This window comes from Bombus vosnesenskii, unplaced genomic scaffold (genome assembly GCF_011952255.1).
Source record: "Bombus vosnesenskii isolate JDL3184/JDL3185 unplaced genomic scaffold, Bvos_JDL3184-5_v1.1 scf7180000014105, whole genome shotgun sequence".
Taxonomy (NCBI): domain Eukaryota; kingdom Metazoa; phylum Arthropoda; class Insecta; order Hymenoptera; family Apidae; genus Bombus; species Bombus vosnesenskii.
This window is the reverse complement of record NW_022883371.1, coordinates 3,710,285-3,726,421: the sequence shown is the minus strand read 5'-3', so window position 1 is coordinate 3,726,421 and position 16,137 is coordinate 3,710,285. Positions and strand designations below refer to the sequence as shown.

General features: G+C 41.1%; 1 protein-coding gene across 1 annotated transcript in view; it reads right to left on the bottom strand.

Moving 5' to 3' along the window:
* Positions 1 to 3,060: 3,060 nt before the first annotated feature.
* The window catches only part of LOC117239730 (protein Tob1-like), a 122,429-nt gene continuing 109,352 nt past the window's right edge, over positions 3,061 to 16,137 (bottom strand). The window contains exon 5 of the mRNA XM_033505543.1: positions 3,061 to 15,955. Within this exon, the coding sequence (XP_033361434.1) occupies positions 15,325 to 15,955 (631 nt within the window). The 3' untranslated portion in view covers positions 3,061 to 15,324. The remainder of the gene's footprint in view (positions 15,956 to 16,137) is intronic.

Below are 16,137 nucleotides of genomic sequence, written 5' to 3'. Positions count from 1 at the left end.
CGCTGAATTAATGCGACAAGTATGCCAGCTCGCGAGAATTTCAAAACGAATGCAAATAAATTTCTCGATACGTTTTCCGCTGGCTCTGATCGAAACGCCAACGATTCGTTCGTCGGATAATCGTCGTGTTCGCAATTTTCTCCATCGTGAAAAGGAAAGTTTTTAGGACGACGATCCATCGAGAGACTGCGATGAATTTAAGGCTTGGAAAACGTAGGAGGCAGTTCGAGGAGGAGTTCCAAAATCATAGGAATCTTATCGAAGTGTAGAACAGATGGTAGATGCAACGTTGAGGTCCTAGTTTCCGTCTCATTTTTAAGGGCTGTTGCATGTTTGGTTTCTTATTTAGATTTTGATCGAGGCCATTTTAAAATTAATGATTTTATCACTCAACTACTTCCTTCCTCGAATCGATAAATTTCAATATCGATATAAAAATGATAGCTGTGTCTTAATTAGTATGTGATTGTCTTAATCAAAGTTTTAAGGGAGGATTAAGACAGTAACCGTCTATCGATTAGAACGAGCCAAAGAATTTAACTTATATATGAACACTTGGAGAATTTGAAGTTTACAATTTAAATTTCGATTGTAAATTTGGAATTTTTATGAAAGTTTCAAGCTCCAAAGGTTTTAAATTTGAGCCCGAAATTAGCTTCAGTTTTGCATTTAAACACTATCTCGACTCTCTTGAAGTTACTTGAATCGAACATAAATGAATTATTTATTTTCGATCGTCCACTACAATCATTCCAAGCAATTGGATTATATTTAAATTAACCATTCTGACTCCAAATATCGTATTCGTCCGATTCTATTAGTGAATTAGCATTTTTCTACTAACTGAAAATAAAAAAAACATCGCTCATCTTTTTATTCAGCAGCTTTTTTATTGTTTTAATTATAAAGAAGTAACAAAGAATAATAATTTCATGATATTACCATACTTTCTCTCTCTTCGTCGTTCGCGCTCGCACACTCTCCCTTACACGCTCTCTCTACGAGCTCTCTCTCGCTCTCTCCCTTTCATTCTTCCACGCTTTCTCTCTCTCGCTGTCTCTATGTATTTATATCAATATTATTTTAATAGATATACTCATTCACGTATTGAATATCGTGGCAAATATATAGATAAAGGTTTCATCTAACGTTCACACGTCGTGGATTAGCGACCGTGCAACAGAGACGCGTCTCTGTCTCCTCCCTTTCATTTCCAATCGTCAAACCCGCAACTCCAAGGACTTCACTTTGCGCAAAATTTCTCTGACCTTCGATCCTTAATACGTTTGGCTATGCGCCAATGCGTGTATTTTTAAGTTATACGAGCAAATGAGAATAAAAATGAATTATCTAGTGGAATAATCATGAACAAATGCATAAAAATCCACAGTCCACCAATGTAGTTCACGTGTTGTAATACTAAAACAAAGGAATTTTCAAAGAGTGGAGTTGATCAGTTGTTATAAATGTCCTGTATCTCGTAACATTACCGCGGCCCAGTAATGAACGTTTCGATAAACATTTTACACTTTTCTTTTGCTTAGCAGTCTCTTTTTAAACAATTCATTTTTCTCATCTCTCTTTCCAACTGAAAATAGATAAACAGAAAAAAACAACTATTGTTAAGCAAATACGGGGAAGGCAGACAACCGGAAGTCCGCTGATTCGCGGGTTTAAGATTGATGGTCGCGTGTCGAAGGAGGCGCTGCACGGAAGTGTCCGTCCCAGTCAAGAAATTTCCTCTTGACTCGTCGCGACACTTCGAACGGACCTAATGACTGGATATTCGTCGCGACTTAACCATACATCGATTCGCGGAGACGAGTCGCTGGGTCTCGAAGGAAACCGGAAATCGGACCGGAGAACAGGATCTGCTCGGTCGTTTCTTCAAGGTTCGATTCATTTTTTCCTATCATTTTTCTTTGTCTCTCCGACAAGCATTTTCTATTCAACTCTTGAATTTAATTTCGTTATTCGGTTATTAATTCAAGAATTCGTTTCATTCCTCCCTTGCCCATTCGATAGAAATACGAAAATAGTTTCTTAACCTTAAACGTTGCGAAAATTTCGTCAGTTTTGTTTGGTTATTTCTTTTTTTTTTTTTTTTTTTTGCTAGGGAACTCCTTCTTTGTTCTCCTTCTTTTTCGAGGAAGATGCTTTTGGACTGTTCATTTGCAACGATTCGGAACATGTTGATGGAGATGGACGAAACTCGCAACGAGATAACGAAAGAATTTTCCCAAACTTCCTCTAAACTTTCAAGGTCCGCAAGGCTTTCGTGTCGCTTGGATCGCTAAGTAGTTGGAGGATACTGATACTGTGTCGAGGTGTGTATAAAATTTCTATAAAAGTCGAGGAAAACTAGTCTAAATCGGCAAATCTATTCTGCGTTGTTGTATCAAAATCAATATCAACGAATAAAGTCCTTCCAACTGGTATTTAAAGCGTCCTCGTATATTTCACGATCCTCTCGTCGAATCGGATACTAAAATCGTATAGATCTTGCCATTGAAAATTCCTAGCTTCTTCTTTTCACCCATTCCCTGCTATTTACATTGATCGTAAAACGAAATTAAATTCGACGAGAATTAATTCATCAATTCGGTTCCATTCGATGAGAAGCAAACCTCACCGAAATTTGGTTATTTTCTCTTTTTTCTTTTAAAAAAATATAAGAAGAACTTTAAATTTCTGCTACCATATAGAATCGACACCTGCAATTTTCAAGCTCGGTTTTAGAGAAACAAACGCGTTCTGCAAGACGTACGATGATAAAACGCGTGCCTCGGTTTCCCCAGAACAGAGGACGAGGCTACGTTTACGTAAATCCATCGAACGCATTATCTTCTCCAAAAGTGTCGATCAAAACTAGAAGACACTACCAACGAATTGGCTTCGGTCAATCGTTCGATGATCATTTGCGTACGTTCCCGTGGTTTTGCTTTGTTCTAGAAAGCTCGTAATGCTTCAACTAATTATCTCAAAATATACTTTACTAAAATCTTACATCTTTTCTCGTCTTTGTCTCTCAAGAATAGAAAACTGGCTTGGTTTTTTTTCTTCATAGAACGTAATGCTTTTATTCGAAAAACCATTGAGCTAAAGATCGATCTTAAAGCGTGTTACAGCAAAATACGATCATCTTTCGTTATCGTCATCGATTTTTCAAACGAATATTAGGAACAAACATCGACTTAATTCGCGAGAAAAAACGCACACTCGATTATCAAGCGATACGTCGACTCGAAGCACGTCGTTGTCATAGATCGTTTTGAACACGTGACTGACCGGAAGCACTGTCGAAATCCCCTGGCTCGTTCCGGTTTCCGACGACAATCGTGCGCGTTCGCTCGCTCAACTAATAGAAACTCGACAACATTGAACTATATCGAGAATTATCGCCTAGACTACAAAATTCCAACAACTAATTGGGCGCCTCCTATCGAAGAAACTAATGTGTACTAATACCAGGCGCCCTCCCCTTGACCTCACCGACGCCATCCTGGATCTTATCCCTTTGATCGTTTTTTTTTTTTTTTTTTATAATAAAGAGATCTGCCACGAAACTGCCCCCTCTCGGTCGGGTTAATTGTCTATTTATTCCTGGGCAGAGTACCAATTGTTTCTGTCGTCCATTCCAATCGATAATTAAAATATTGCCGACTGAACCTCTTTCTATTAAACTTTATAGAACAGTAACAAACTTTAACTTAATAATATTCTAATATTCTATCGGAGTCAATAACTGAAACGTCCTCGAGCGAATATTCTTGCATTGAATATCGTAAAATAGTGGAATAGGGAATATTATGAAATCTTATTGAAAATCTAAAATAAATTTCAGCAACGTGTATCTATGGATCTAATATCAAATTTACAAGTTTCTGCACGAAGTTCACTCTTCCTAAAATTCTCATCAAAATCTGTAGTGTCGCTGTTTCACTGAGAAAAATAGATTCATAAATCAAGTCAGCAATGGTTTTTTATAACGGAACAATATCCAGCGATTCTAAAGGTTCAGAGATATTTTATTTTATTCCAAAACTAAGGTTCACCAGAGGATTGGACTCTGCCCAAAATTGGCGAGAGAGAGAGAGAGAGAGAGAGAGAGAGTCGCGGCATGAGCTGCAATTCAAATCGATTAATGGAGGTCCGAGCGACATGGGCGGGGATTCGATCCAGGAAGCGAGATTGATCGGCACCACCCTCGTCCGCCGTATTTGCACGAGAAACTATATGTAAGAAAGAACACTCTCTCGCGAAAAACGAAAAGTTTCCTCCATTACCGCATGCACGCTCGCATATACGCTCATGCAGGCAAACAATCAGGAAACGTTCTCTCTTATTCTTTCCGCCATTTCCTCTTCGCCTTATTAAACCCATTCGCTCGTTCTTGTACGCGTGAAACGAAATTTTCTTGAAACTTTTCTCGGCGGATCTCCGCAGCCAAGTACAAGGAAAGCCACTGAACGATGGAGACACGAAACAACATCGCGAAATTAACAGCGCACCTTCGATCGCTCGAATCGATAAATAATGACACACGTTGATCGATCTACATTGATCGAGGAGGGTGATCGTTTGCTTGCGAAAAGTCGCTATTTGTAATGTAATGTATAATTTTTAGCGACTTTTAAACGCGTGTGAAGCTCGATCGAAGCTTTCGTAAAAGAATCTGCGATCTAATTTCTCGTTTTTTTTTTCTAGGATTCCATGAACATCGAGCTTGCCCGGAATCGACGGTGTATTTTTTTTCTATAAAATTATAAAACATCTGGATCCGTTTTCATCATTTTTCCGCTCGTTTCTCCTCCTCGATCCTTTGTTGATTTTCTTTCGAAGCGTTCACCACCCTCGACCGGTGTTCGTGCTCCACGAATTCGTGTCTCGGCCGGAAGCGCATGTCGCTTCCGTTCGCCAAGCGGCTCTAGCGCACAATGTTCTTAATTAATAAAATGAACAGCACGCCGCTGCTTCTCTGGGCTTTACTAAATACGACTAAACTGGTTGTTGCGAGGTTTCCACTGCTGTCGCATAAGTCGCATAAGTTCTCTTTGGAAGCGATCGCGCTACGTCTTTCTCGTTTCTTTGTTATTTTCTTAAAAATGTTTCTTTCTTTCCTTTTGTTTTAAAGAAAAGAAACACGTGGCTGCGAGCCGGTGTTTCGATGGACGTGCGACAAAAGAGTGGCATTTATACGGAAACAAGGTCGACGAATGCGGCACAATATCTAAAAAATTGATAGCAGTAGAGTAGCAATAATATTAATAAGAATAATCATTTTTATATAAGAGTAATAAGAATAACGAGATAATAGTAGTAGTAATAGTAGTAATAAACAAAGCATTTGACAAGCTGCAGAATACAATACAAAGGTACAAATAATAGGGAACAAAAATCCATTATCATTATTCTCGGGACATTGGTCGTGTCACGAAATTAACATAAACAATATGTATTTTGTGAGATTGTGTGTATGTCTGTGTGTCTGTGTTCACGAACAGGCTGCATACAGGCGCATTGTATCAACGCACGCGTCTTTTACGCTTTTTCTCTTAATTTTTTAAACGAACAGCATCTTTTCTGGCGCCCCTCTCGATCAACGAAAGGACGATTTTTCCTACTTTTTTTTTTTATCAACGATCGATTTAAATATCGTCAGTGTTTTATCAATGCGTCACGAGCTTTTTCGTATTCTTTCTCTCTTTTACACATACTCTCTCTCTCTCTCTCTCTCTCACGCTTTCACCGTGTTTCCTACATGACACTCTCCCATTTCGTTTACTTTCCAAACATTTCAAGCAATCACTCAGAATTGTTCTCCCCACAATTTTATTCCCTTTCCCTTTCCACCTGTTCTTCCATTCGTCCTTTCTCTCTTTCTCTTCGTACGCACAAACACTGTTCCGCTTTTTGTGTCGTATGCTTCGATATTTATATATATGTATATATATATATATAAAAATACAAAAAATAATTTACAAAATGATATTATAAGTATATTACACGCGAGTTTCATTTTTGTCTCACACTTGTCTATTTTTTGGTTTTCTCTTTCTACCTTCGTTCGCTCACGTCCCTAGATTTCAGCCGGTGTGTTACTTGTCGATAGTTCGTGTCTTCTATGCGTATGCGTACGCGTGTGTACGTGTATGTTCGTATGTGTAATGTGTACTTTCATCCCTCTCTTCTTTCCTCCTGTATTTTGTTCCGAAAGTCACTAACTTTTTCTCTCTTCCTTCTGAAAGAACGGCTGGAAAACGCTCGAAAAATTTCAAGAAACGCTTCTGTCAATTCTTTCTCTCTCACTCTTCCATTTCATCCTTTTCAAACTGATGTTTAATTCAGAACAAGCAACACGCCGAAAACTCTGATTCTCTCTTCTCTTTCTCTCTATCTCTCTCTCTCTCTTATATCTCGTTCCCATTTTTTTTCTTAGATTTTTCGTTTTTTTATTTTGCTCTTTTGGTTTATCTCCTCGTTAAACAAAATATAATGTAGCAGTGTATGTATATGTATATAATATATATATGTATATATAATCGATATTTTCTCATATAAGTATGTATAATGCTCTATACATATATATTTATACTTTTATATATATGCACGTGTCCTCTATTTGTATACATATATATATCTACATATATATATGTATATATATATGTATTTTTATATTAATAACGCATTTGTGGGATTCGTAAAGAGATATAGAAAACAAATCTGTTACAACAGAATAAATTACCGTAGTTATATCAAACCACTGTATTATTAACAAAAATATATATATGTATATATATAGCAGTATGTAATATATTATTTGGAGGAGCGAAGCACGCTGGTATAATCAAATATATCATACAAAAAAAGGACAAAAAGAAACAACAATAACAAACTATCAAAAAGAAAAAAAAATAGATTAAAATAAACAGTAAGAGAACAAAAAGAAAAAAGAAGAAAGTGATTCGTGAAAAGAGTCACCTTAAAAACTAAGAATATTTGCGGACGTCGCTGATCGTTTCGCGAAATCGTTGAACAATATCATTGTTCTAACAAACGGCTTTTGTCAACGATCAGCATCGTGCGCGCGATCGATAGATCCACCATACATAGATCTTTAAATCGATGCAACGGTAAGAAAAAAAGTGTTCGTGTATATAAAGATATATATATAAATACATATATACATATATTTGTATATATATGTATATATATACATATTTATAGCTTACATAATGCACACGTAGTAAAGGTAAAACGGTTTTCGTACAAAAATAAAGGAACAAAATCTAAAGCCAACAGAAAATACATCTCGATTACAATAATTCTATATATAATCAATATTAATAATAATAATAATAATAATAATAGTAATAAAAAAAGGATAAGAAGTAGTATAAAGGAAACAGCGGTAGCGGTTGAAAAAGGTACCTATATACAGATATACATATATAGGCGCACAGTGTCTCGCTGTTTGTCTCGCTTGCAGACATCCTCATGCTCACCCACTTGCACCATTTATTCTTTCTCTCTGTTTCTCTCTCTCACACACGCATACATTTTCATTCATATTCGTACGTACACGTATCATTAAATCGTCTCTCGTTCTTCCATTCGATACGAGTGATAACAAGTGTAACACGTCCATAAAAAAGTGGTAAAACGACGATACGGTGGAAAGAACATAGGCGCGCACATATGTAAACCGCCAGCGAACAGAACGAAAAGGAAAACGCGTCGCGTTACGCAAGGGGTTGAGAAACAAGGGATCTGCACCTGAACCGAGAACCGAGAAATTTTCTCGCGCGGTCCTCAGCCACCGGAAATTTCGTTTCACCGCGTTGATCTTTCGTTTCTTCGCATACTCTGGTTGTGCGGTGCTTCGAACGATCGTCGATGCACCGTTCGCGACTAAATTCATCGAAAATTCACGCGATTCGCATCCTTTTATTCGCACACGACGCATACACATGTGTATTCTATCTTTCTCTCATTTCACGCTCTCATCGGTCATTATTCTCACACTATTATCTCTTCTTTCTTCTTGTTTCTTTTTTTTTTTTTTCATTTTCTCCGGCCTCTCTGCCGCTTGTTTCATCCCTCTCTTGCTACGTACGAAACGATGAAGACTGGGGCCTGGGGTGGGGCTTCGGAGAAGGGGCATTTCGTAACAGTTACATTTAGGATGCACTTACACGAGTAACATAGTTGCTTGTTTTTTTGGTTTTTCTTTACCGTTTCGACACCGAGAGTGTGACTTGGGTGGGGTACAAAAAGGTTTCTTTCTTTCTCTCGTTCCTCGTAGATCTCTTCCTGCCCGGAGGGCGTAGCTTTAGAGTCAACATGGCGCGCCGCCCTCCGGTCCCGCAATCGAGGGCTGATCCGTCCATTTCCGGCTCTCCACGAACGTCCAAACGATATTTTCTTCTACATCGATTGAGTCTTGCTTCCTTGTTTAGCTCTCGTGTTTGATAGGTATAGGTATGTTTTCGTTACCGGGTCAGTTGCGACCCCGTGCAGAACCGGTAATCGACGGGCCAGTCCTCTTCGCCACGCTGTAATCGAGGTACAGCTCTACGCGGTATGTGTGTGTATATATAATATATATATAATATATATAATATATAATTATATGTATATAGTTTACATTCAGCAAGTAGTTAAAGTATTGAAAAATATATATGTAATTAATTACAAATCTAATGATCATCCTCTTGTTAATTCATTACTTGGTAGAATAATCGATAGGTTTTTTTTTTTTTTGGGTCTTTCTTTGTGTTACTCTGTGTGCATGTGTGTGTAAGAGTGGGTCTGTGTTTCTGTGTATATGCTCGTGGGTGTACATGTATGTGCGTGTGCGAGCGTGTGTGTGTGTGTGTGTGTGTGTGTGTTGCATGTTGTAGCTTCGAGTGTGTCCGATACACAAAACGCATATTTAATATTGTTTTCTTCCATTCAGCTTTTCGTTTTGCTCTACTCTCGCTGTTTTAGCATGAAACGGCTTTCTCTTTTCAACTGTGCCTGGAGATCGTACCACGTTTGCTCACTTCCGCACTGACACGCGTGTGCTAGGCGCCACTGCTGTTCACATCGTTCTCTCTCGCTGTGTGTGTTATTATTCTCCTTTTGTTACTTTTTCCTTTTTTCTCTTTTTTATATTTAGCTTTCGACAGAAAAGAAAAGCCAGAACGAATCGATGATATACCGTTTCGAGTTGCTTTGAATTTTTTTCTGTTCCACTTTTTTCTATTTTTCTTTTTTTTTCTTTGAGTGATCCTTTTTTTTTTTTTAAATTACGCGTGTCAGAGCCACGCACAATTTTCCTATTTTCTTTCTCTCCTTCTGTGTCTCCTCTAGCCAACCTTCCATCGCTTCTCCACTCTATAAATGTATGAATATATATTATATCTAATATTGCAGTGTTCGGTTATCGCTATGACATTAGTTACGTTACCACGATTACTTGTTTCTCCATTTACGGTTAAAAAGACAATATCAATCGCTATAGTTTATAGACACATGATACTTTAAAGAGACAGATTTACCGTTTGTTACGTCTCTCTCGCTCGCGCTCGCTCTCTCGCTCTCTCTCGTTACTTCATGTTATTAATTAATAGTTTACTTTTTTTTATTCTTTTTCGTTTACTTCTTGTGTGTCGTGTACCCGAGTTGCTTCGAACGGTTATTCAGCTGTATCCGGTGTGTGTACGTGTGTATGTTACGTGTCTGTGTGCGTGTGTGTATGTGTTTGTGTATGTATTTAACCTTAACCACTCGTCGTCATTATTTTTTTTCTTTTTTTTTTGTTAACGAATACATCCATTACAGATTATGGAAAACTATGCATAATTTTTTTTTTGTTTCCTTGCTTACAAAGTGTTTCATTACAATCGTATTGTAATCGTATAATACTATATGTTTATCTTTTGTGTATCTCAATGTATGCTCTATATCAATATCCCATTCTTTTCTCTGCCCTTCTCTTCCTCCTCCCTCTCTACTCATTTTCTTTCAAATATCGCGCGTCACATTAACCGTTCCATCTCTCCATTCATCCGCCGTTTCGATTCGATTCAGTATCTCTCTCTCTCTCTCTTTCTCACTCCCTTCCGATTCGTTCCTTTTTCCTTTTTTTTTTTTTTGGTTTTACTAGAAGAGTATACATCGTGTACGTGTGTTTGATTCTTCGCTGAGCTGAGCCTCTCGTCTCAAGCCGAGATCCGCATTTGATTCGCAACTTATTGCAACGCTTGCTTCAACGCCTTTCCTACCCTTTTAAATCCTTCTCGCCACTCCACTCTCCTTCTTTTGATCGTTGAAAAAGGATCGCGACGCCGCGAGACGCAAAGATCGACGACCTAAAAGCGCGACGAATTTGTCTCTCTGGGATCTCCTTTCTTCGGTCGAATCGAGGATATTCTCGCGGGTTTCATGGCGAACCCAATTCGTTCGATTACAAAGATTAGAAAAATAATCGGCGCGAGAAGCTCTCTGCGGTTATCTCTCCGCGTCTCGAGGCTAAATCGTCGATCAATCGATCTTCACGTTCCATCAAAGTTGTTTCTCTCCGCGGAAAACCAACGATCCACATAGTAATCGGACCTACAATTAGATCCGAATACGAAGATGACTTGCGTCTTCCGCAACGAACCAAACCTCGAAAATCGCGATTCCTCACTTCTCTTCCACCTCTTCACTCTTTCAATCGATTTCTCTCGCTCGTTCTCTCTTGCTCTCTCCAATCTCTCTCTCTTTAACAATAGCAGGTACTAGCATAGCTACCACAGTCGTACGTATCGTTAATAGTTACAATTAAGTTTAGATATTACTAAAGGGTACTGATCTCCCGCCTTATCCCCTCATGCCTCTGTTCCCCGCGCTTTCTCGCCCCCTCTTTACCCTTGTTAGTTCCGCGGTTAAAAACTTGTTTTTAGCACCCCTCGCGTGGCCGGAAACCTGCCGACTCGCTCGCCGTTTCCATCTTTCGTTCGATATTTCTTCAAATCCCAAAATTTCCAATTGTTCCTAACGCGAAGCTTCAATTTAGCTTCGATCTTGTCATCGATCCTTTTTTCTACATCTTTCCTAGATCTTCTGAGCGACGTGTTACTGAGAAAGAACCACGAATCTTCGATGACACACGTTATCTATCGAAGAATTCTTTTTCTCTCGTGGGAAATCTTGTGTGATTCTCGACGTAACACGCGACTCGAGTGTTAAAGCATCGGATGAAGGTGAACGAAGACGTCGATTCGTTTTCAGAGCCGGTCGATCACTACGATATTCGGTCCAAGACGGAACGACCGCGGTACAGGAAGCTGCTGCTTGGCGTCGGTCATACAAAACTGGCTATATAAAAATTCGTACGAAAGAACGACGAAAGTTACGCCTAAAAATTATGCTACTTATACACTTACACGATACAAAGTCACGCTAAGGTTTCGAAACTAGTCTAAGAGAGGACTCGGTTGGACCGAGCTGATCGACCAACGCAAACGTCATCTATCCTCCATCGTTTTATGCTGTTAAGAAAAAAAAAGAAAGAGAAAAAAACAGCACACGAGCTAGTCGACAATCTCTGGCCGCGCGTATTCCGTACGTTTGTCCCACGACGACAAGATTAAACACTTTGTAATACTTTTAGCACCTAGTGCCCGGCCCGCGGCTCGCGACACCTCCGCCATCGTTGCTGTCGTGCTTTTTCTACGCTGCTCGACGGACGAGAACGACCATGACCCGATCTGACAAGCGATCGAATAAGAAGAAATTATGATTCATCAGGTTAATCTCGAGCGCTGACTTTTGGGTCTGTAATTTGCGGTCTTGCGTTAAGCTATTGGACATTTTTTGAAACTTCTTCGCTAGACTTGTTTTATACTGTACGATTTTAGATGTCTTACAGATCAAATGGTTTGACACTGTCCGTTTTTAAATATTTCAGATCATTTATACAAGTGGAATGATGATTTCAGAGTGCCATTAAATATGGTTTTTATTGAGTAATCAACTTATCTTCTACTGGACGTTTTTAGTTATCTCAGATGGTTTGTAAGAGTAGAAGGTCGATTAATCAACTTGTCTTATGCTGGACGCTTTCCGATATTTCAAATGGCTTGTAGAAATAGAGCAGTGATTTCGAGATATTATTTGCTTGTTTAATATGGAATAATGGATTTGCCTTATACTGTGCGTCTTTACATATCTCAGGTTGGTTTGTAGTAAGTACTTCTACTTATTCATTATGCTGTTCAGCGAGCTAAAAGTATCATTAATTTTCTTTAAATCGAACAATCAATTTGCCTTCTACATTTAGATATCCAAAAACAGAATTGAAATAATTTCATACATGATCGATCTCTTAAAGATAAACGTACAAAACAGTCTAGCCATGCTTCCTCAATCGCTAGATTTTATCAACTTTTCTCGGTAAACTTATTCGTCAAACGGACAATATAGCGATTTAAAAAGGTGCGAAATCTATGATACATCGATGAAAACAGTGACTATCCTAGAAAATTGAACTTGTCCCGTATAACGCTCATCGCAAAGAGCCCGCAAGCGTATGAACGCCGTGAGGTGTGTTCGGGGTCACGAGCACGGTCGTGGCACGGCCGTCGAGGACAGTAACAGTGGCCTTTAATAACGTAATCACCTAATTAATCTCGCGAACGCGAACCGGCTGGTTGCTCGCTGCTCCAACCCCTTCACCGTCGTGCCTTTGTTTCCCTTCCGATACGTCCTTTGTCCTCGATCTTCCAACATCGTCAAACCGGAGGCGACTAACCGGAAGTTCAAATAATCGTTTTGCCTCCGCCAGTAGGATCGATATAAGGTATATATATATCATATGAATCGAAGGAGAGCCAGAAGCTCGATAGCGGTGGAATTAAGAAAGTTTACGAAAGTTTACAGACGTTTGCTGATGTATCGCGAAATTTGCTCGCGATCGGATGATGTTGTTCCGTTTCGAGAATCTCAGCGATGTCCGGTTGAACGTCATAGGTGCATAGAATGGGGAAGAGGACGTCACGTTAAAAGGAAATCGCGCCCGGAGAGATTAAACTCGGGACCGGAAGCGGTACGGTTTCATAAGCGGGGCAGCGACGCAACGCGGCCATATTCCCGTTCGTGCGAACACACCGCCACTCTCTATCTCTTTTCCCCTTTCTACCTCTTCCGCTCTCTTCTCTCTCCTTTGCTTTTTTCACTTTTTTTTCTTCTCCTACGCTCTACTGCATTTATTATAAAAATAAAATGTAAAATCGTACCGAGGACGAGTTCTCCGAACGCTATTGGAACCGCGAGCACCATCTGCGTCTCGATCGAGAAAGAATCCCACGGCAGCCGTCTTCGCGTTCTTCGTCGCATTTTAAACCGCTTCTAACAACTTTCCTCTTCGTCTTCCTTTTGTTCTCCTTCTTTTCCTCTATTTGCTCGTTCGCGTATATTTTCTATTCGATCGTTCTTCGTATCGAACAAGAGGAATAAACGGGAAATGCGTGTACGACTACGACGCGGGGTGTTCGTTCGTCGATGGTTCGACAGAGCGGATACAGGCCGTCCCTATACCGTTTCGCGACAACCCGCGAAGTGAGTGCATATTTTGAATATAATACATAGGCTCTACAGATATATTCAATATCAATTCTCCGACTATACCAGTGAAAAAATAAATTATTACACGTTGGTAATATCTGTGTGTACGTGTTGGTGAAGTCGTGCGCGATATTAAGTGTCCGCACACCCCGCCCTCCTGTGTCTTTTGCACGGACGCGTGATGCACGCGTGTGTGTATCCTGTGTCTCTGTGTAATATGTGTGTATGCGATCGTGAGTGTCGCCAGCGCGCCACCAGCCAGGCGGGGCGTTCCGTGTGGTTGAATGTAGACGTTATGTGTTGTGTAAGTGTGAAGATCGCCAGGTAAAATGTTTCGGGATTGAGTGTGCCCATTGCGTGTGAATCTGGCCCGTGTGAAATTTTACGCACGCTGTTGCACGTTTCTGTGTGTATGTGTATGTCTCTTGGCTCTTTCGCTGTCCCAGGTATGGGCGCTTGGCGCATCGTTCGACATTTTATATTTTTCTCTTTCTTCTTTTCTACCTCTCTGAAACCCCGAACAAAAATCACGAATTGGTCTCTCTGTGTGATCTATATAGAGTTACGTGTACATTCTGTTCTCGACAATTTTATTTTTCCAGCTTGTTTCAAAATGGCCCGCCCAGTAGATTAAACGAGACACACAGGGAGCAGCCATTCATCGAACGGGCGCCCAGCGCCATCTCAATCGGTGTCCATGGTGTCCGTATTGTTGTTTTACAGTTACAGAATATTAGATACACGCGGTTTTCTATTACGTTAGTCGGTTGCAAAGTTCGCGTTCGCGAGTCCCATCGCTTTGAACAGTTCTTCCTCCTCTTTGTTCCTCCACCATTCCTCTCCTATGAACGTCTTGCACGCACGCATCAGCACACAGGCGCACCGAATTCGAATCCCTCTATACACGCTCTATATAATCTCACTCTCATTCTCTCGCACGTTCTCTCTTTCCTTTCTCTCTCTCTCTCTCTCTCTCTCTATTTCGCACTCTCCCGCTTACGTTCTCTCGTTCTCATTATCCGTCTATCAAGCGAATAGTCTCGTCGTCTTGACCCGCGCGCGCGTCGACCCGGTGCCTCTTCCTCAGTGCTGATTGCGTCCTTTCCGCCGAAGGTATCTCTTTTCTTCCGCTCCCTGTCTCCCTGCCTTAATCTACACGCTGATCATACATATACTATTGGCTGTCCATCGTACGAGAGAGTATCGCGTAAGAATCCTCTCTCGGCCATCCGGAATAGGATCGAATGAGAAAACAGGAGTCGATGAGTTTTGGATAGTTCCTCGATGAAAAATTCATCACCGTCAGAGTATCACGACGAAGATGTTTAAGAGGACCGATCCGTTAAGGATTTGGCTATGTAGAGGTAACATGGCAGCTTCCGGTTGGATGCTCCTTTTGCCAGAGAGAGACAGAGTGGGAACTATTTAGTGGGTGAGCAGGAATCTCGACGGCATCGTCCGCTGCGTGCGCGAGAAGCCCTCCAATCAGATGGTGCAAGCGAAATCGGGTTTGTGTATGTGTGTTAGGGTTACGGAACCTAGACTCTGGACGACGTCTCGACGCATGAGGGAGAGACTGGAACGTTGTCATGATGACCAGGAACGGTTACAATCGACCCGGTCTCTCAGACGATCCTCCGACTGTTCTCCTGCCTGTCCGGCGAAGCAACAGAGGAGCAGGCGCGAATCGAGTCGCGCCAGTCGCTCGGTCTTCACTCGCGCGGGGTATTAGTTAGCTACGAGGAGATGCTGGTATTGGCTGGCCGGATACGGCGCCACAGAGCCGAGGCCAAAGTTGTTCAGACCCTCGACAAGCGCTGTTTTATCCTGTTGCTGACCAGACCCATTCACGTTGCTATTCGTCGCGGCTGAGCCAACCGGGCCGAGATTGCCGGCGCTCTGCGAGTTCCCATTGCTGCCTGCAGCGTTGCTGGTTCCGTTCACGCTGCCACCGTAGAACTGGTGGCCAGCGATCGTCGTTGGATCAAGGTAAGATGACGGGAAGTTCACGCCTGTGTATAGATCAGCGGAGAGGTAACCACCGTGGCTGGACGAATCGAAGATGTTGCGGTGAGGAAATTGAGGATGATACGCGGCTGGACCGTGCTGGAAGAAATACGCGCTTGGGTCTGCGTGTTGTTGACCGGCACCAGTCACTAAGCTTCCTGGTGACAGGCTGCGACTCCGAGGAGAACTCTGCGACACTGGCAAGCCACCAGCACCAGCCTGCTGCTGTTGTTGCTGTTGTTGCTGCTGTTGTTGCTGCTGCTGTTGGTGCTGTTGGTGATGATGATGATGATGGATCTGTTGCTGCATGGCACGTTGCTTGATGTAATTCGAGAACTCGGTGGGGGACATCCTGAAATTATACGATTACACATAGTTCAGTTGTACGATCGGTAGATTGGTTACGCGAATTGTGGCTAGGGTTGCTGTCGGAGACACTGAGACTGTGACCGTGAATTCTCATCACATATGTTAAAATTGAAAGTTAAAAAGGGAATCAAATAGAATGTCAAATTCACCTCAACATCCACAACA